At 41.6% G+C, this 22160-nt stretch overlaps 1 protein-coding gene and 1 long non-coding RNA gene across 3 annotated transcripts in view; one reads left to right on the top strand and one right to left on the bottom strand.

Moving 5' to 3' along the window:
* rps6ka3b (ribosomal protein S6 kinase, polypeptide 3b) overlaps window positions 1-22160 on the bottom strand; it is a 59930-nt gene that overhangs the window by 27855 nt on the left and 9915 nt on the right. Inside the window, exons 2-3 of one of the 2 annotated variants that reach the window (XM_036217422.1) lie at window positions 17953-18012; window positions 5979-6110 (exon numbers count right to left, since the gene is read on the bottom strand). In XM_036217422.1, the coding sequence (XP_036073315.1) occupies window positions 5979-6020 (42 nt within the window). In that variant the 5' untranslated portion in view covers window positions 6021-6110; window positions 17953-18012. The remainder of the gene's footprint in view (window positions 1-5978; window positions 6111-17952; window positions 18013-22160) is intronic. The other variant, XM_024292682.2, reaches the window with a different exon arrangement.
* Window positions 6085-7582, top strand: LOC112158986. Its single transcript, XR_002921402.2, has 2 exons — window positions 6085-6254; window positions 6871-7582. It is a non-coding gene; the product is annotated as an uncharacterized LOC112158986 (long non-coding RNA).

The following is a 22160-nucleotide window of genomic DNA, read 5'->3' as shown; positions in this document are numbered from 1 at the left end:
ATTTTAGCTGGCTATCAGCTTCAGTGTTTTCAGCACTAGGATTTTCAGAGGCCAAATTCAGCTGACAGAATTCACACTAGCATTATCACAGGTAATGCTATATATCTAGTTCATAATTATGTTAAAAATTACAGTTTTAAAGTCTAAAAATGACTTTTATAGTGTTCAATAAATGTTTATCCTGTTCAACCTAAGGTGTGTTGGATCTTGGCCCCTCGTGCGATTGGATTTGACACCCCTGATTTAAAGTGATGTCACTTGTGTATCAAAGGGATGTAGAAAATGCCATTCTCATTTTTATACTTCACATTTCTAGAACGGCTTTAAACTGGAGGTGAACAGATCCTCATCACAGAGTCTGGATCCCAGAGTGTTGCTTTAAACTTTTGATGATGCTATTTGCTCTTGATCTTTGTGAACTCTAACATTTTCACAGACTGAACCGAGATGTTCCATCCACTGATCAACAGCAGCCTACAAGATGTTAAAAAAAGGAAGAGGATTTCTGAAGCCTCTTTTGCTCGTCAGATGCTTTGCTTTCTTTAAACACGAGGTCTTAATGGAAAGCTCTTTGGTCCATTAGTGACTGATGACAGATAGACGATTTTCTCAGAGATTGTGTTCACTTGCGCAGAAATGACGTGAAATGTTAAAAAAAGAAAATCTAAACTTCTCCCGCTTTGACGCAGACATATGTACACAAAGCGACAAACACACAAACGATCCGCTAAAACCCGGCAGGACCCTCTCCAGCACAGACACAATCCCCCACCTGTCGCGGCCCACTGCTCCCGCATACACAATGTACACAATGCTGGGGGGGCTGTTGACAGGATGTGTGACGCTTCTTGGATTACCTCCACCTGTTGTCACCTCCTCTCACTGCTTTCCACAAGACGGACGGGGTGAAGGACGCAGGAAGGGTTTGATCCCCGAATGATCACAGAAAACCTCAAAATCCTCACAGACAAACTGTCCCCCAAAAACAGAACTTTTAAAATTCTTTTCTCGTTTCAGACTCTATTAGATCGTTCAGCTTTTTCAATTTGTTTAAAGAACTTTTGGTGCATTTGAGAGTAAAAAAAGTGTTGTTTTGTTTTTTTACCATCAGAGTGAGACAGAAGAACCCGCACATCCAGCTTCCTGATTAACTCAATAAAAATAGCTGCAACTGGGACTCTAGTAATAACAGCAGCCACACTGCTGCTGTGTCCTCCCTCAGTCCTGGGCTGCAGAATCCTCCATGGTTATGGGCCTTCCAGCCTCCTGTCTCTCAGCGGGTAAGAGCATCAACCTCATATTTAACGTGTGCATGTGTGTGCATGTGTGTGCATGTGTGTGCGTGTGTTTTCCATGGCACCAGCTACCACGGATTGAGTGAACGGGATTCCATTCCAGACAATCTGCACCCTCTAAAGCCTGTTATGCAATCAAATTAACGTGCCGGATGGCCAATGCACGCATGCAAGCACGCACACACACACACACACAGGGACCAGGAGGATTTGTCAGGTTAGATGCAAAGATGCGTTTCTGCCGGCCATGCCCGGAGCTCCAATAACACACGGGAGGAATCAGAGAGTCCTTCAGGTTTACTCCAGTCATTTAGTGCCAATAAAACTCTCCACATAAGTCATCAATATGAGCTTTCCAGCTGGTTTGGAGGCGGGTTCTGGAGAGCGGTCAGAGCCGGCGTGCAGAACAGAAACTGAAGAGCTCCACCTGCAGAAAGTCCTGCTGCACTGACGGGAAGTCCAGGAAATCCAGGCAGGAGCAGGAGAGGAGCGTTCATGTCTGACAGACACATAACGCTTTCATTCTTCTAATCCACTTGTGTTAAAGTCAAGGCCCGGGGGCCGGATCCGGCAAGTAATTTAAGGCTTAAGTTGATTATTCTGGAATAATATTCCTGCATTTCTATTATTCAGAATTATGCTAAAAAGTTAGTTTTAAAATTGTAAAAATTTGCATTCTACTAGCTTTTTGGAATATTTCAGTATTTACTAAGATTTGTTTGGCTATTTTAGAGTTTAGCTAATATTTCAGCTACATGCTAGCAGTTTTGGCTGACCTAAGTTTTTTTTGTTTGTTTTTTTAGGATAATTTGGCATTTAGCTAATATTTTAGCTGGCTATCAGCTTCGGCAATTTCATCGATTATCTTCAGCGTTTTCAGCTTCAGCATTTTTAGTTATCAATTTCAGCATCTTCAGTGGCCAAATTCAGCTTACAGCATTCACACTAGCATTATTGTAGGTAATGCTATATATCTAGTTCATAATTATGTTAAAAAGTTACGCTTTTAAAGTTCTATAAATGTAGTTTTGGAGTGTTCAATAAATGTTTATCCTGCTCGTCCGATGACCTAAGGTGTTTTTGGGCCCCTGTGCGATTGAGTTTGACACCCCTGTTCTAGACTGTAGCATTTAAATATTTCTAAAATTTGGTAGAGAGACACAAAGTAATTTTTTGCCTAAGTGAAGACATTTTTTTGTAAAATTACTAAAGCAAAAAGAACATTGTATGTTTGTCTAGCGCTGACACTCTTTCAGAATAAAACAAGAAAACTGGAGTGTATCCATTAATCATTCATCAGTCTTCATGAAAAGTGATTCAGGCTGAAAATACTCCACTTCCATCCTAAAGCAGTCTCAAATCCAGCCCAGATCATTCCTCATCTCCATCTTTCCATCCATTATTTTGAATTCATGGATGTATTTCCCTCTTCAGAGTAGCGTGCTGCCTGCAGGAAAGACTCCTTCAGCTGCAGCAGCACCGAGTGATACAACAAGAAACTGTATGTTTTCTGTCATGTCAAAAAGGTAAAAGGAGGGAAGGAGATGTGGGAGGCTGCCGATGAAAGAGAGGCGGATATGATCTGCCGCCGAGTCCAAACTTTATGGTTCAGAGAAAGCGAGGAGCATTAAGAATAGATGAGGAGGAGCGGAGGGAGGACATCATCATTAATTCAAGAGCTGGCAGGATGAAATCCTGGATCACAGCTCGTCGTGCTCGCACACACATGCAGACACAATCTCTGCCTTTCATTCTGCTTTTAATGATGTTCAGCAGCAGACTGACGGGTTCAGGAGAGGAAAACGGCACAGCGAGGGAGCTTTGTTCTGCTACTGGACCTACAGGTGAAACCTACACAGGTAAAGGACACCTGAGGAGAAACTCCACTTCTACCACCAAGGATGACTCTTTCACACTAGAAAAGGCTCCATGTCCTCATTTAGCTGATTTGATTTTCTGCTTTGGAGCCTCCAGACCTCTCAGGTCCTCAGGTGCTGGCTTTGCTAAGCACCCCTGAGGAGAAACCTAAAACCCACAGAGAGCCTCCTCCACCTCCCCGAGGACGCCAGGAGGTCAGCCTCCTGGAAAAATAGACTAAAATAAAAGCAGGACCTATAATTCTAGTCTAAACCTTCTTTAGGTTTTATCCTGAGCGAACGTCTTAAAGTGAGGAGCAAAAAAAAAAATCTTCATAAACTGAAAAATTTCTATTTTGCAGAGTTTTTTCATCAAAGTTTTGGTCAAAAGCAATCTAATGCTGCACAAATTTAAAAAGAACTGTTGCTTAGCATAAATAAGAACAATTTGTTTAGGCTGAATAAAGAGTTTATGTCCCTAAAATGAACATTCTTTTTGCTCTGGTGTTCATTCGTTTCTTAAAAATAACACCAACAGAAAAGCTGAATGATGCTAAAGGCTTTAATATCTACAAAAACCAACAACAACAGCTGTATGATTAGTAAGTAAATAAAACTTTATTTATATAGGACTCACAGAGCGCAACTCAAAGTGCTTCACAAAAGTTAAAATACAAGACAAATCAATTAAAATTATACATATTAAATAAATACAAAAAATGATAAAATACTAATGGAAGATGGTAACTAAAAAGGTGGGGGAAGGTGCAATAAAATTAAAATATCAGCTAAAGGCTAAAATTAAAAGCTTCAAAACAAAAAGCTAAACAGCAAATGAAAAGTTCAATGAGGAGCAAAATATAAAAACAAACCTACAAATGTGTTATAACAAAGAAAAGTAAATGTTTTTATTTAGCTGCAAAAACTAGAAAAATAATTGTCATTTAAATGAAATCTTAAAAAAAATGGCATGCTAAGTTAAAAGTATTAATGCTAATTTAACCTTTAAATGTTTAGGTGTTAAAAAAAGCTGAATGATGCTATAAATGCTAATAGATAATGAGGTTAAAGAAATGGTTGGAGAAATGATTGACAGCTACTAAAATAATATCTTTTATGAGATATTCAAAAACGTTTTGAGTTTTTTTATTTTTGGATTTTGTCGTATGCAAATTTTTATCCACAGACTGTAGAGACCCACTGATGCTGATAACAAACTTCCTGATGGTAAAAGTTTCCATGAACAGAAGATCACCGTGGTAACGGCCTTCGCTGCATAACGCTTCACATCACATGAACTGATGAACACGTTTACCGCAGCAGCCATGATGTAATGTCACAGGACAACAGGAAACATGACTGCAGCGCTGATAGGAATACTGTGAAGCAGTTTGGTCAGCCGACTCAGCTGATGGCAGCCAGAGCCACTGCAGCCTCATCAGGGTCAGAGGTCAGCGGACTCTCTTCACATATTTGATCCGTTTTTCATAAAGGTTTGCGTAGTTAGAAAAAATAGTTGCTTCACTGAGAGCAAAACGAAGTCATGTGATGCTGATTATGATAGTTCTCCCCCTAATGTGGTTTAATTACCTAAATAGCTAGTTAGCTACTTTAAAACACCTCATAATAATAGTCTGAATAAAAACAATAGTAAAAAAGTTAGGAAAATGTCTAAAAAAATAACACATTAAATTCTTTTCAACATTATATTTTATGTTAAAAGAGAAAAAGAGAAATGAGGCAAAAGTGCTAAATTGATTAACAGGGGGTGTTAACTTTGAGACAGGACATCCCGTCACCATGCCAACCATGTTCCCATAGTGATGTCTCCAAAACACACACCTCAGTGTGATGTTTTGGACAGTGGCTCCACTGTTCCTGTCCCTCTCACTCTTTCCCTCGTCTTCACCCCCCCGACCTCATTAGAGGAAATCAAAGGTCTCCGCCCGCGGCCCACATCCCCGTCAGGCGGGTGGGAGACCCTCAGGGCTGCACCAGAAGCCCAGTCTGGAACGGTCTGCTCACAGGACACACCACTGGAGGTGTTCATCAGATATCAGCCCTCTGGAGCTGAAGATGCAGCTTCCCCTCAGGGTTCCCCCTCAGTCCACACTGACAGGGACCTTCATTAAGAAGTGGAGTCGTCAGTTTGTTTAGGAAGTGTCTCAAAGAGATCCAACCCCCCAGCAAAGACAGGAATGGGGGGTAAGGGGAGGTGGTTACAGCCGCCCGGCTCTCCAGCAGCAACACGTTCCTGAAAAGTTCACATTTACGGCCTAAAATTAGCCTCCTTGTTTACATTTAGGCCGACTCCTCGGGGAGGGGGGCTGAGGAATGAACAATAAGGCTCAGAGTGACCCAGAAATGCAGTGTGGTGGGCGTCTCCCGGCAGTTTCCTGTCTCGTGATCCGTCACAAACCAACCCACCCATCCATCCATGCTTCCCTCACCACCTTTTCCATCCAAAGTCAGGAGGCCTGCAGTCCGCTTTCTGCTGGGAGCAGGTGGGGAGCAGCAGCTCCTCCTAGAGCTTCTTCTCTGCATGTTTACTGACTGAAACAGCCCCCGTCATGAAGCTTTTCTGTTCTACTGTCGTCCAGTAAGAGGATCAGAGACTTAGCGTCTGGCGTAAGCTCCAGCAGGAACTTCTGAACATTTGCTGCATTTTCTGTCTCGTCTGTCCATAACAGATGATTTAAAAAAACGATGCAGGTTCAGACTGTGAAAACAGAAATATTTGATCCTGTTGCCAAAGCAAAGCTTGGAGTCTGCTCTCAACTCTGCTAAACAGACGGCGAGCAGCTGTCGCCGTGGGAGTGCACGTTACCTGGTACTGCCGGTTCCTCACGTAAAATAACAGCGTCTTCATCGCGCTCCTCTTCTGACGCGGCGCTTCTCCAAATGATTCAGGAGGGGCGCGTTACAGCGCTCTGCGCTGGGACGCAGGAAGGCCGTCCAGCTGTTCGGCGGGGAGATTAGAGCATGTCCTGTCATTGTCTCCCTGGCAACAACATCTGCACAGGAAGGCAAACATCTGCCCTCTCAGCAACCCCGACCAGACTCCAGCGCAACACCCAACAGGCAGCACTCAACTAAAGTTCAGGTTTGCAGCTCGACTGGTTTATTAACCCTTTAACACGTGTGTCAAAGTCAAGGCCCGGGGGCCGGATCTGGCCCTCCAGGTAATTCTATCGGTCCCTCCAGATCATTTTATTTTATTGTTATTAATGACCCGATGTTATCTTGAGCTTATTTTTAATTTGTATAATTTTGGCAGAATATATTTTTATAGAGAGTAAAATATTGAAAGTTATTTAAGGTTTAAGTTGATTTATTCTGGAATAATATTCCTGTTTTTTTTATTATTCATAATGTTAAAAAGTTACGTTTTTTAAGTTTTAAAAATGTAGTTTTAGAGTGTTAATTAAATATATATCCTTTTCAACCCGTGACCTAAGGTGTGTTTTGGATTTTGGCCCCTGTGACTGAGTTTGACACTCCTGGTCTACATGATATGTATCATCATATCACCCAGCACTAGCTTTAGCTGTGAAAGAAAAAAAGTTGCCATAGTGTTTAGTATTTGCAGTAAGCTGGAATTTTCTTTTCATTGTTTTCTGCCTAAACTATAAATTTGAAGCTGGAGATTCAAATTCTAATATTAGATAATACCTGCATTTATGTATCAAATGCTATTGTGCATTATCCCATCACTCCAGATCACAGAAGTGGACTGACTGCTGCAGCACACTAGACTCTACAGGACGGAGAATCTAACAGCAAAACGGAGAAAAGCCTCGAGCTGAAGGACGCTGAGGAACACGGGAGAGGAAACCCAAACACAAAGAGGGGAGGAAAAGGATGAGAAAACAAAAGTGTCATGACAAACCAAAGGAAAGGGAGGGCTGTCTGACACACAAGAGGAAGATGAAGAGGATGAGGAGGATGGAGTCTGCTCTGGAGTCAGCCTGACATGGGAGGGAGCATCGTCGCTTCATCCCAACAGAACATTAAAATATTTATATATATATGTCAACTACAAAACTAAAACTTCTTCATAAGAACCAGAAAAAAGCTGCAACACTTTAAACCTTAACAAAATAATTGCATTTACTAGTGTTTTAAATATTTAAAAATAAACATTTATTCTCATTTTTCTACCAAGCCTCGTAACATTTCCAGCATTTTCTCATCAAAATCTCACTGATTTCCTTTTACTTTCCCGATAAATAAAGAATAATCTTTTTGCTCGTGGTGGTAAACAACAGAAAATCCAGACATTTTCAGTGCAGTGTTGATCTTCCAACAGCAAAAACAGGATGTTGATTTTAAATGAGCGACTACAATCAGTCCAATAACCCATCAGTCTGCCATCAGTGCAATCAGGGAGAGGTATTTTTGGTGCAGTGAAATATGAAAGAGAAAAAAAAAGGAAAACAAAGGTTTGATCTGCTCCTGGTCTCCACACGGTCAACAGAAAACCTTCATCAGACTGCAGACCGCCAGCTGTACCTCCGACCAACCACACGTCCTCAGAGGAGACTGTTGATGCTACGACCTCAGAGAGGAAACGGAGAACATGATGCTGAAGAGGAAACGGTTTCAGTTTGAGGAACCAGACGTTCTCCAAAGCATCCATTCTGATGGACTCCTAGCTGGAACCTCATTGTTAATAAAGAAAACAACCTTTTAGACTCTTGGATTTGGATAAATACTGAACCTGAATGCTGAATTTCTCTGGGGGGTCATGTATGTGAGCAGTGAAACTTGCTCTGGAGGTTTTTCTAACACTGGAGTACGTTTTAATGGAAGATCTGTTAGAGAGTGAAATCAGAACGCGTGTGAATTCCCCACCGCATGTGTGTGAAAGACCAGAGAAGCTTCCCTAAAGCAGCGATTTCACTTTTATAACAACACACTCCAACACACATTGTCATCCTGTTAGCTTTCAGGATTATTTTGGCATTTACTAAGATTTTTTAGGCTGTTTTGGAGTTTAGCTAATATTTCAGCTCTATGCTAGCTGTTTGGGCTAATTTAGGCTTTTTTCCATTTTTTTTTTTTTATATTTTGAAGTTTAGTTATTTTTTCAGCTACATGCTAGCTGTTTCTTGTTTTTTTGGCTAATTTGGCATTTAGCTAATATTTTTACTGGCTATCAGCTTCAAGCGTTTTCAGCTGTTGGCTTCAGTGATTTCAGCTATCAATCTTAGCATCTTCAGCTGCCATATATCTATATATCTATTTCATAATGTTAAAAATGTATGGTTTTAAAGTTTTCAAAATTCAAGTGTTCAATAACTGTTCATCCTGTTCGGCCCGTGATCTAAGGTTTTGGATATTGGCCCCTGTGCGACTGAGTTTGACACCCCTGGCGTTCCCAGGCCAGCTGAGACCCAGTTCCTTTATTGCGTCCCGGGAGAATGAGAACCATCAAGGTTACATCTGCGATCTCTCAATGTGGAGGAGCAGCACCTCCTCTGAGCTCCTCATCCCATCTGTAAGGAGCCGCCCAGCCACCCAGTGGAGGAAGATCATTTTGTCTCTGGGCTCTTCTTCTTTTTAGTCCCAGATTTCATGGTCACAGGTGAAGGTAGGACATAGACTGGATTACAGCAGCTGCTACACCTATCTGCCTGTTGAAACTCCACCTGGTGAGGGAGCACTCCCCCCGCCCAGAGAGAACAAAATCTCTGTTTCCAATCAAAGACCATAGCCTCTGACTTAGAGGTTCCAGCCTCTGAGGTCCTGGCTAGATGAAGCCAACAGAACATCCTCTGCAGAAAGCAGAGGAAATCTCCAGACCAGACTCCACCTGGGTCCTGGAAACTGTCCATACGTTTATGAACAGAACCGGTGACAAAGACAAACCCTGCCAGAGTCCAGCATGCACGGATTCGACTTACTGCCAACAATTCAAACCAAACTCCTGGTTAAACAGAGACCAGACAGACCTCAGTAGCAGGCCCTGGACCCCAAAGTCCTAAAGCACCTCCCACAGAGCACTGTGAGGGGGAAGAACGATCACGGTCTCCAAATCCACATGTGGACTGGATGGGTGACCTCCTGTGAGCCCTGAAGCTCTCTGTGCGAGCTGCAGAACTGACCCGCTTTCACCACCAGGACACAAACGGTGCTGTTCCTCCTGAATCTGAGGTTCTACCATCAACCAGATCCTCATATCGGGACCAGACTTTCCCCTGGAGGCTGAGGACTGTGTCCCCCCCAACAAAAGAAGAGGTTTCAAGAATCAAGAATCAATCAAGAATCTTTATTGTCATTTATGCAGAGCAAAATGAAATTTCTGCCAGCAGCTCTTTGCTAAAATTTTAGAAAGAATAAGATAAGTATAATATATACAAGGTGCATTACAGTTAAAAGACACGGTGAAAGGGAAGTGGACATTCTAATAGATAACAGTCCTGTCATATCAGGGGAGGGGGGAAAGGAGCCAGAGAGTGCTCTGCTGTCTGCAGGTGATGAGGCTTCAGATCAGGGGTGTCAAACTCAATCTTACAGGGGCCAAAATCCAAAACCCTTCAGGTCGCGGACCGAACAGGATAAGCATTTACGGAACACTCTAAAACTACATTTTTTTAAATCATAACTTTTTAACATAATTATGAACTAAATATATAGCATTACCTGTGATAATGCTAGTGTGAATGCTGTAAGTTGAATTTGGCTGCTGAATATCCTTAAATTGATAGCTGAAAACACTGAAGCTGATAGCTGAATTCACAAAAGTTGATAGCTGAAAATGCTGAAATGAAAGCTGAAAACGCTGGATCTAATAGCTGAAAACGCTGAAGCTGATAGTCAGCTAAAATGTCAAATTAACCAAAACACACACAAAAAAAAATTAGGTTAGCCAAAACAGCTAGCATGTAGCTAAAATATTAATTAAAAAAATCTTAATAAATGCCAAAATAGTCGAAAAAGCTAGCAGAATGCCAATTTTTAAAACTTTTAAACCGTAACTCTTCAAAATAAAGATGAATATTAAAATGCAGGAATATTATTCCAGAATAAATCAACTTAAACCTTAAATACTAAGTAAGTAAGTTCACTTTCAGCTTATCCCTTTCAGGGTCGCCACAGCCAACAGCACCCACTCTTTCGCATCAGTGATTTGACAGAGTTTTTACGCCAGATGTCCTTCCTGACACAACCCTGTACTTGAGGGGACCCAGTTAGGCAGCAGCATCGGGCCTTAAATAACAATAAAATAAAATGGAGGGCCGAATAGAATTACCTGGAGGGCCGGATCCGGCCCCTGGGGCTTGACTTTGACAAGTACGATGTAACACCTTAATGATACAGTTTGGGGAGAACTACGATTAATTACAACTAAAGCAAAAATGATTAAAAAAAAAGTTTAGTGGTTCATTTTAAGTAGGTTTAAAATTAAAGAAAGGTCAGAGGTCGTGAAGCCATCCGGTTCAAACCTCATGAGCACAGCACATCTTTGTCTGTGAGTGTGTGTGTTCTGTGATTGGTCTGTTCCGGGAGAGAGCACGGCGTCCAGGAAAAGCGGCGCCGGGTTACACAGATTACATCATCAACCCAAGTGACCTCACAATGACAATACCCACAATTCCCTATTTACAACAAACACACACACACTGGCTCTGCCTGTTCCAAAGGAATGCCTCCACAGAACAGAACACTGAGAGAATGAAGAAATGTCGTCTTCTTTGTGTACTCATTATCAGCGTTTTCACTTCACTTCTCACACACAAACACTGCCTCTGCCCCACAAGCTTCCTATGGATCAATATTTCCACCCCGCCCCCCCTCTCTGCATCCATCAATATCCTGTGCGGCCGGCGTGGGAGGGGAGGACTTTTCCATTTTAGGTGATTCGGCCCGTTAGCTCTCACTTCCTGTCTCCCTCTGAAACAGACTCACAACAACCAACAGCAGAAACCCCTAAAGACGACACAGTCTGCTGCTGGGGTCAGGTTCAGAGGTCGAGACCCCCGCGGCCGTAACATGACACTCACCTGAGCCGGATGGGGAGGCCGGCATGTGTTTGTGTGTCTGTGTGGGCGTTTCAAGACGCCAGAGAAAGTCCACACAGATGGTCAAAGAAGATTAAACGCCATCTGTCAGCGAGTGCTACGCTGTCTCACACATGCACATGCATGAGCACATGCACACACAAGATAAACTAAAGAGTGTGAAGAATGACTGTGATAATGCAGCTTTGCAGAATAACAAGAATAAGATCTTCTCTCGTTCACATCAGAATGAGGAAATGAGGGTTTCCATGTCAGAGTTCATTCTGCCTCTGAGCCAGAATCCATCACTTCATAAGGCTCTTTTATTTTGAAAGAGCAGCTCCTGCACACCAGCTTTCCCAGTTTTATCCCACGATTTGACTACCAGTTAGACACTGGTTTGAAAACCAAAGATAACCAGAACCAGGTCAGTTTACCCGTCAACTGCTAGACTGCATGTTGCACAAACAGATGCTCACTGGAAACTATCACAAAAGACGTGGGTCGGCTGTCACCGCACTCTCAGGAAACCAAAGACTGAAAAAGAACAGGATGCAGTTTCACCAGCTGGTTATTTGGAGGCACAATTTCCCCAAATGAGCTCAAATCATGATAACAAATACAGAAGGAAGAAGGGAAGAGTCTTTATATCACATGTCATAGTCAAGGCCCGGGGGCCGGATCCGGCCCTCCTGGCAATTCTATCCGGGCCGGTTCAGCAAATATTTCAGCTACATGCTAGCTGTTTTGGCTAATTTAGGTTTTTTCTTTTTAAGTTTTTCAGGCTGTTTTGGAGTTAGGCTAATATATACATGCTAACTGTTTTGGCTAATTTAGACTTTGTTTTGTTTTGTTTTTAGGATATTTAGAAGTTTAACTATTTTTTTAGCTATATGTTGGCTGCTTTGACTAACCCAAAATTATTTTTTTTGCCATTTTTTTTAGACTAAATTGGAATTTAGCTAATATTTTAGCTGGCTATCAGTGACACCATTTTCAGCTACCAGCTTTAGTGTTTTCAGCTATCAATTTCAGCATCTTCAGCTATCAGCACTAGCATCTTCAGCATCTTCAGCAGCCAAATTCAGCTTACAGCATTCACACTAGCATTATTGCAGGTAATGCTTTTTAGCAAGGTTTAAATTTGTTAAAAAATTACGGTTTTAAAGTTTTAAAAATGTAGTTTTAGAGTGTCCAATAAATGTTTATCCTGTTCGGCCCGAGACCTAAGGTGTATTTTGGATTTTGGCCTCTTGTGTGATTGAGTTTGACACCCCTTCTTTATATGAACAAGTGCCTGCAGCTCAGATTTATGAGAGACTATAAATTGATGGTGAGCTTGTGAGTCTGTATTCTGTGATGTCATTTCCTGTCAAAATGGCAAAGACCACCAAGCTGGAAAACAGACTTCAGATCAGCCGAGTACAGACCACAGAACCCCAACGCTCTGACCATCTCTATCTGGAGCTTCTAAAGTTGTACTGTTGTCCTGACACTTTGTCTTGGTTCTGGTGGACCTCATCCAGAACCTGCATTAACTGGAACCAAGATTCACAGCTAAACTTAAAAACATGTTTCTTCCAAAGGTGAAGATTCACATTCATGGACCAGAGTTCTCCTCTGCTCCTCTCAGTCTACGCTCTGCACATTTGCTGGTGAGGAGGATCAGCAGATCCTGTTTGATCATTCAGACAGACACCTGGAGCCAGCGTTCCACTGATGATCATCCAACAGATGGGTTCATCCCTGACTCTCCTCCTTCAGTTTCTTTGCCTTCAAAACGCCTCAGGCGGACCAGAGAAGCCCGGGTTCACTTCCTCCAGATGTTCTTCTCATCCTGCTGCTCAGCTGCTCAGCTCTGGTTCTTCACTCTCAGACTGGAACCAGAGCTGGACTCACGCTACATAACCAGCTGTAGTGATATTTTAAAGGTCAGAAGAGCTGAGAGAGGTCTGTGGTGAGTTGGGCTGCTTGACTTCAAGCTCTTCCTGCAGGAAAGAGAACTCTGTGAACTCAGAGCTGAGACATGCTGAGGCATGTTTTACATCTGCCACTGGAAAAACCTGACAAACACAGCAAGTTACACAGCCTCACTTCCTAAGGGGATGATTGCTGTAGGAGGAATCACCGTTTTAGTTTATAGAATTTGATTGTGATTCAAGTAACAATGATTCACAAAGTTCACAAAAACCCACAAAACCAAACCTCAGAGAAAAGATTAGGCTGTGTGTGGAGATGGCAGTCAGTATCTGAGTGACCTCAGACCGATGAGACATGATACGCACACACACACACACACACACACACACACAGCTGCGCTGCAGCAGATGGCAGCAGATGTTAGCTGGTCCCTCAGAGGGCAGAGATGTTCCTGACGCTGTCTGGAAACCATTTTCTGCCTCACTGGGGGTTCACTGAGTGTGTAAGCCTGAAAAAACACAAACTCCCAACTGGCTTCAACATTTAGGGGTTGAATGGAACACACTGTGAGATCCTCTGAACGTACAACAGCCTGGTTTGACACTGTTTAAAGATCAGTTTTAAACCAAAATGTGAAAAAATGACAATCTATTGATGATTCTTTACAGACCAACTCCAATCAAAATTGTGTTTTGGTGTTTTTAGTACGTTCTGATGCAGAGGTCTGCATGAATGAATGAATGATGGGAAATCACTGCACGCTTTCTCTGCACCAACAGTCCCGCCCACAACTCAGAGGTGAATTTCTGATAAACTCATGCTGCTCTGCAGAAACTATGTCCTTTGATTTAGGCTAAAACAGCATACTCGTCATTAAAAAAGCGCTGGAAACACTGTGAAAGTAGATCAATAGATGATCAGAGTGGGACTTTAGCAGAATCCTCAGGAGCCACCGCATCACTAAAATGCTACCATCACTCCTCTGGAAACCAGTCCAGTTTTAGCTGATTTTACAATATTAACGCTGACTTTTAGAGCATGAAACCACAAAGGTCAGTACTTTAGTGAGCCGGTACAAGTCCGGTTAAAAGTAAAGTGCTGTGGAGGGAGGGACATTCGACGAAAAACCAAAGTCAAATCAATCATATGAAATCCTGACCCTGAACACAGATCGATCTACAGGACTTACAGGATGGAAGTTGTTGGTGGAAGGAGTGAGGGAAGATCAGTTTGCAGACAGAGAGAAAAAAAGAAAGTGAAGGACTTAGAGGAAGAACTTTGAATGTAGGGATTTTGACAAAAACAAAAACAGAGTTTGTTGGCATGATGGAGAGAATAAAGATGGATCTGCTGTGTTTTCAGATGGAAAGAGATCGATGCTTAGACTGAAAACAGCTTCAAGATGTTTTATCCTGGTGTGGATGGAAAGAGGAGAGGAGGAGATCCTGATGACAGAGTTTGAAAAGAATGTTCTGGAGATCAAGAGAGGATCAGATAGGATGATGAGTCTGAAACTGGAAGTTAAAGGTGTGATGTTGAATGTTGTCAATGTTCTGACCCCAAGGTAGGATGTGAACTATAGAGGAGAAGGAGACATTCTGGAGGGAGACAGATGAGGAGATCCAGGCTCTCTGTAGAGGTGATGGGATCAGACTGTAACAACATGTGGGTGAAGGAAACAGATGATGAGGAAGAGATGGAGAAGTTTGGTATTCAGGACAGGAATATAGAAGGACAGATGGTGGTGGTAAACGAATAGAAATGTCAGTGATGAAGACATACTTCCAGAAAAGAGAAGCTGAAGACATGAAAGAGTGAAAAAGACGAGTTGATCACATCTTGCACAGATCTGTAATCTTCAAGAGATCAGACTGCAAAGTTATGACTGGAGAGAGTAACAGAGCGCAGCGTGGATCTTTAGCTACAGGAACACAGGTTTGAGTCCCAGTACTAATAGGATTAAAGCTGAATGCAGGAAGTTCCCAAATGTGGTCAACTGCTCCACTGATGTGCCCTTGAGCAAGGCTCTGACCCATTTAGCTCCTGTAGCGCTCAGTGTCCTCAGGCTGATCTGTGGTGAACAGATTCCAGGTGTGATTACTAAACCGTGGGAACAAGGAGTCCATAAAAAAAGAAAAAAGGCTTTACTTTGTGGTATAAATAAAGGTGAAAATGTCAGTGAAGCTCACAGACGTCACAGACTTTGATGGTTTATTGGTTGAGAGGTTGTCCCTCATTCTGAAGCCGTGCATCAATCTGCTGACAGGGGCGGAGCCTCTGTGCACAGGGGAGTGGACTGCATCAGCTGGTACAGCTCATGCATGTTAGAGCCAAACACCAAAAGCATTTGTGTCATGTAAAACTTTCTAAAGGTGTGGATGTCCGGGTTCAGCAGCACAAAAATGTTAGTCGATAAGAACCCAAAGAGCTGCAGGCACCAGCTCTGCACAACGTGACCCAAGGAGAAGCTGCTTCATTACCTCCGTTTAACCTGCCGTGCACGCGCACAAACAAAGTCACGGACACACACTGCTGCACGGCCGCAGGACAACGGGAACAGCTCCACTCATTAACAGCTTGTAATGCATTCATCCTCACACGCAGGCAGGGAGGCTGAAAACCCTGTGTGTGCACGTGCACGTGCACAGCAGGCCCGGGAGAGTGAGGTAATGAGTGCTGAGCTCCATGTCGATCTATAAGCCATCTCCTCTGCATTTAAAAATCGATGCAAGCAGCTGCGCTGTCTGCCTACACTGATACGCACACACATGCACACACATGCACACACATGCACACACGCAGCAAGCAACAAGAAAGAGCCTCACAGAGAGATCAAAGTCAGGCTTATTTAAGTGGAAGCCTCATTCTGCCGTTACCGGAGCGTCTAAAACGAAACAGCCTGCTGCCTCTAAGTGAAACAAAGACAGCATCTGCACCAGCAGCTGCACCTGTCCACACACACCACAGGTGAACGCGGAGCGTGCTCGAGTCCAACGTGAAGCAGAAGATGAGCTCATCTAATGACTGCATCCAAAATAACTCCTGATCTAAAGGAGGACTTCATCCAAGATGACTCAGATCCAAAAGTGACGAAAGCCACCTTGTTTGGGCTTTTTACAGCAATTATCCTGCAGGAGTGGGAGTCGGTTTCTCCAGCAGCGGATGAACCATCACAGAAAACCTCTCGGCTGATTGTCAGTGAACCTGGCGTAAATGCACAAGTACATGCATGAGTCAGCATGCAAATGAGTGGAAAGTGTGTTTGCTTATCAATCAAAGGCCAGACTGAGGGTTCTTGTTCTCTGCAGGTTAGGACACATGCAAACCTGGGTCCTGATCCGATCCCCTGATGTTTTAGGGCAAGGGTGTCAAACTCAATCACACAAGGGGCCCAAATCCAAAACACACCTTGGGTTGTGGGTCGAACAGGATAAATGTTTACAGAACACTCTAAAACTACATTTTAAAACGTTACAACAGTAACTTATAAATATGAACCAGATATATAGTATAACCAGTGATAATGCTAGTGTGAATGCTGGAAGCTGAATTTGTCCACTGAAGTGCTGATAGCTGAAGATGCTGAAGCTGATAGCTAGCTAAAATGTTAGCTAAGTGCCAAATTAGCTTAAAAAAACAAACAAACAAACAAAAAATAGGTTAGCCAAAACAGCTAACATGTAGCTGAAAAAAAGCTACACTACAAAACAGCTTAAAAAATCTATCAGAATGCCAATTTTTAAAACTTAAAAACAGTAACTTTTTAACATAATTATGAATAATAAAAGGCAGGAATATTATTCCAGAATAAATTCTCTTAAACCTTAAATAATTTTCAATATTTTACTCTCCATAAAAATATATTTTGTCAAAATTATACAAGTTTAAAATGAGTACAAGATAACCATTAATAACAATAAATAAAATGATATGGAGGGCCGGATAGAATGACCCGGAGGGCCGGATCCGGCCCCCGGGCCGTGACTTTGACACATGTGATTTGTGGGGAAGGTTCTGGAAGCCATTCCATCCTTTCACAGAGCAGACGTTTGGTTCTCATCACCAGCTTTAGGCTCCTTTGCAGTAACCTCAGAGGACTTTATGGACAGAACTTCTCGGGTTTGTCCTGGTGACTTCAGAACCGCGTCTTCTTTTCTTGTGCTTCATCAGACTCTCTCTGAATCAGTTTGCAGCTGAACATGAAGCAGCTGGGAGGACAATCCGCACCTCCACGTCTGAGGTCCCGGTTCTCAGCGGCAGAAAGAGGGCATGTCCCCTCCATGCTATTAAAGATGGAGCTGATGGACCAGTGCAGGACTTTGGTTCTGTTGTGGTGAAGACAGAGCTCTCATGTTAACTGGAGTTTGCTCTGCCTGTCTCAATGGTAACTGGGCTCAGTAAAGTAAAGTTTGGAGTTCTGTTGGGTTTACTCATGGGTCTACCCACCGACCAATCAAAAATACCACCTTTAAATAAGTGCAACAATAGTTTTTTTGAATAAAAATAAATTCACCCTTTATAGTAATGTAAATGTTTCTATTTTAATGTATATTTTTTGGTGTAAAATCAGATCGTTTAACATGAGAGTCGATGCTCCTTCTGAAGCTGCCTCTAGTGGTCTTTGGAGGAACTGCAACGTTCAGTCGGTCTATGACCATGAGCTGTGGTTGTTGTGAAGATCACAGACACAGGTGGCAGAAATTACTTCGTTGTGGGGGTTGATCATCCTCTGACAGAACTGCCGCTCTAGTGAGTCTTCATGTGCGTATCCAGATGAGGGTTAGCCCTCACTGAGTCTCGGTTTGAACACGGATCCATCAGGCGTGTCGGCCCCGGCTCTGATCCAACCCCAAGAGAAGCAAACAAACACAGACTTACGGTGGAGGTGGACATGGAGTCGTCCTCGGTCACAGAGTCCTCATGATCAGGATGCGCCTCCTGAAAAGACACACACAGGTCACATTTTCACACCTTCTCCAGCGGTACCAGGTCCACATGCAGACATCCCAGCGGGAGGCTGAAACATCAGCGCTTTTCGGAGGACTCCAGCCTCCAAGACGGATCCGGTAACGGCGGCAGACGCCTGCATGTCTGCCGTGAAAACACCGCGTGAAAATACCAAAATGACAACTTTTCAACCGTTAACACGACTGGATTGATTACGTTAACAATTAAAAAATGACAGTAAATCAAAGAACAGAAACACTGGAGCTCTGGTGTTAAAAGGTTAAAAAAAACATGTTCATCTGATAACACTTTCAATCTGTGCTTAAGTGTTCCCAAAGACACAAACATAACACTTATAAACACACGTGGATACTGCTGCTGCTGCTCTATGAAGATAAGGACCTATGATCACTCACTGCAGGAAGTGGAGAAGCTCAACTAGGACTCTAAAGTCAATAATGTTTCTGAAGAGGTCAGAAACACGCAGACAAGCTTCAAGAAAAACCTGAAAAATATAACAATATTTGTAAAAGCCACTAAATTAAACACCAAATGATCTAAATGAAAAGAAAATTGTGTTTAAAAACTGAATAGATTTATTACTATAAACAACTAGAACAGAGGAAATTTAGATTGAATTGCTTAAGGATGTCATGAACGAGCTGAACGTTTTGATACCAAACTTGCATTACTTGTAGAAAGTGCACAAAAAATTTGAAGAATTTTTTTAAAAAACAGCAATGTTGTTAAATATTAGCTTAACTCAAAATTAGCCCAAAAAAACCTCAGTAGATGCTAAATTGTCCAAAAAAGCTAGAATGTTGCTAAATTACTAGCTTAAATCAGAATTAGCCCAAGACACTTCAGTAGATCCCAAATTAGCCAAAAAAAAAACCAGCATGTTGCTAAAATATTATCCTAGCTCCAAATTAGCTCTTAAGCTTCAGTAGATACCAAATTAGCCAAAAAAAGCTAGCATGTTGCTAAAATATTAGCTTGACTCCAAATTAGCTCTTAAACTTCCACAGATGCCAAATTAGTAAAAAAAAAGCTAACATGTTGCTAAAATGTTAGCTAAACTTGAAAACCTCAGTGAACGTTTTGATACCAATGTTGCATAGGTCTCATAGTTCGCAAAAAGAATTTATAAATTGTATGAAAACATGTTTAAAAAATGCATAATGACCACAAAGCATTCATACAAATAATTAAAAAATGTTTGAGGTTAAAAGACATAAATTAAATAAATTTAAGCTCCAATAATGACTCAAATGCTTGTTTAAAAGAAAGTTGCCAAATAAAGACTTGATTCTAAATCTGTTAAATGTAGCTCTAATGATCCTTCTAGTGTTTGTTGTTTTTTTGTCATTAATTTCTACTGAGCAGAAATCAGCTTCGTGTTTTAAGAAGAACCAAACTAAAGTAGCAAAAATGTCCTAAATAACTGACACAAGAACGACTGAAGGAACTGAAAGCAGGAAGGAGTTTAAACCTGCAGAAAAACACGACAAAACCAGAGAGAAAACACCTCTCCCCTTCAATATTCATGCCTCACCTTTAGATTTATAAATCAGATCCAAGTGGTTCAACTATTTGACTCAGAGGCAGAAGGAAAGTGTTTTTGTTCCAGTCCTGCTCCCGGTCCTCAGTTCATTTAGAACACGTCAAAGTCAAGGCCCGGGGGCCGTATCCGGCCCTCCGGGTAATTCTATCCGGCCCTCCAGATCATTTTATTTTATTGTTATTAATGACCCAATGTTATCTTGAGCTCATTTCTAACTTGTATAATTTTGACAAAATATATTTTTATGGAGAGTATTATATTTAAAGTTATTTAAGGTTTAAGTTGATTTATTCTGGAACAATATTCCTGTCTTTTTATTATTCAGAATTATGTTTAAAACTTTTTTTCAGCTACATGCTAGCTGTTTTGGCTAAACTAAGTTTGTTTTTTTTGTTTTTTTCCAAGTTTTTTAGGCTTATTCGGATTTTGGCCCCTTGTGTGATTGAGTTTGACATCCCTGATTAAGAAGAAGAGCTTGTCCAAAATCAACTCTTCACTGCTTCATCCTGCAGCACCACACCAGTGTCACATGAACAAATTCAACCCTTTGCTTCATTAATCTCAGACAAGCGTTTATGAAACACTTAAATAATTACTGAAGCGATGCCACCATGCTTTTCCAATAGGAAATGATGAGTTTTTTTATAAAGACGGCGTGGATCCCATCATGTTTACAGAGTAAACCCTTCTGTAGACTGAAGCCTTTACTGCATCATAAACCTCAAACCACGCTGATGATTTCGAGGTCAGATTTTGCATGTGAAACGTTTAAAGTTTAAATGAAAATCTTCCGTTTATCAGCTGAGGCGTTCAGGCAAACACAGATGAATTAGTGTTATGTAAGGCAGATCAGCAGCTGTTCCACCAAAAACTCATTATGATAGCAGCAATAAACGCAGCGACGGGGACTGTTTGCTGTGCCAGAGAGCGCATTATGGAGCGCGCTGGCGGTCTGCGCAGCAGGGTGGAGGATGAGGAGGATGAATGCAGTCAGAGAGAAACAGTTCAGGTTTGGAGTCTTGAGTTTGCAGAAGGTAAGACCTGCGTTTATTTCCAAAGAGGTTACACAGTTTTGAGGATCACACCTTCATCCCTGACCTCAAACGTTCTCCTCACAATCAGCAGGATTTCTGCATACAAGGTTTTGCTTTACTAAAACTATATTTGATCAGACATGAAAAGAGAACTCCTATAGGCTGGTGGTCCCTGAAGGTCTCACTCGTCTCTCCCGTTTCTCCACACAACAGTAACGGTGCATTCAATGACACTACATACATTAGAACACTCACATGACATCATAGTATCCTTGTAGGTCAGGAATAACTCAAGGCCTCGAGGGCCGCTGTTTCTGCATAACTTCCAGATATCCAAGCCCTACTGATGACTGATTACCTGCTTCAGGTGTGTCCAGGTATTAGAACATGCCAGAGAAGAGTAAGTTGGAAACCCGCAGGAATGCAGCCCTTAAGTTGCCTATCCCTGAAGTAGGTTATTTAGACACTGAGGTTTCTCTAGTTCACAAAATAATAATCAATAAATGAATGACACTGATGCATCTACATTCTGATTGAGCATCATTTCTTATTAATTGGTGTTTTTTGTGTTATCTGAGGCTAAACGCCAAAAAATATATATATTAAAAAGAAAGATTGATGTTTGCTTATATTCATGAAATTCACAAATCTATTTTCTATCAAATCAATTTGTTGTCTTTTTTAAAGATGTTGTTTTTCATGGGCACATACATTTTATTTAAAAAAGATGTGAAACAGGAATCTTAAAGCGCAGTAGGATCAGGAGGACTCGGAGCAGACGAGCTTTTTAAACTGATCAACCTGTTGTCTACTTCTACACACGCGTTCATTCATTTACAGCAGAGGTGTCAAACTCAATCACACATGGGGCCAAAATCCAAAACACACTTTAGGTCACGGACAGAACAGGATAAACATTTACTCAACACTTTAAAACTACATTTTTAAAACGTTAAAACCATAACTTCTTAACATAATTATGAACTAGATATATAGCATTACATGTGATAATGTTAGTGTGAATGCTGTAAGCTGAATTTGTCTGCTGAAGATGCTGAAACGGATAGCTGAAAAGACTGAAGCTGACAGCCAGCCTCGTTTTTAGCTAAATGCCAAATTAGCCCAATGAGCTAAAAAAAAAAAAAAAAAAAAAACCTAAGTTAGGAAAACAGCTAGCATGTAGCTGAAGTATTAGCTAAACTCCAAAATAGCTTAAAAAATCTTAGTAAATTCCAAAATAGTCTAAAAGGCTAGCAGAACAAGAATTTTTTAAACTTTATAACTGTGACTTTTTAACATAATTATGAATAATAAAAATACAGGAATATTATTCCAGAATAAATCAACTTAAACCTTAAATAACTTTCAATATTTTACTCTCCATTAAAATATATTTTTTCAAAATTATACAAGTTAAATATAAGTGCAAGATAACATCGGGTCATTAATAACAATAAAATAAAATGATCTGGAGGGCCGGATAGAATTACCTGGAGGGCCGGATCTGGCCCCTGGGCCTTGACTTTGAGACGTGATTTACG

This window comes from Oryzias melastigma, linkage group LG20, assembly GCF_002922805.2.
Source record: "Oryzias melastigma strain HK-1 linkage group LG20, ASM292280v2, whole genome shotgun sequence".
Lineage (NCBI taxonomy): Eukaryota > Metazoa > Chordata > Actinopteri > Beloniformes > Adrianichthyidae > Oryzias > Oryzias melastigma.
This window is presented reverse-complemented; position numbering and strand designations above follow the sequence as displayed.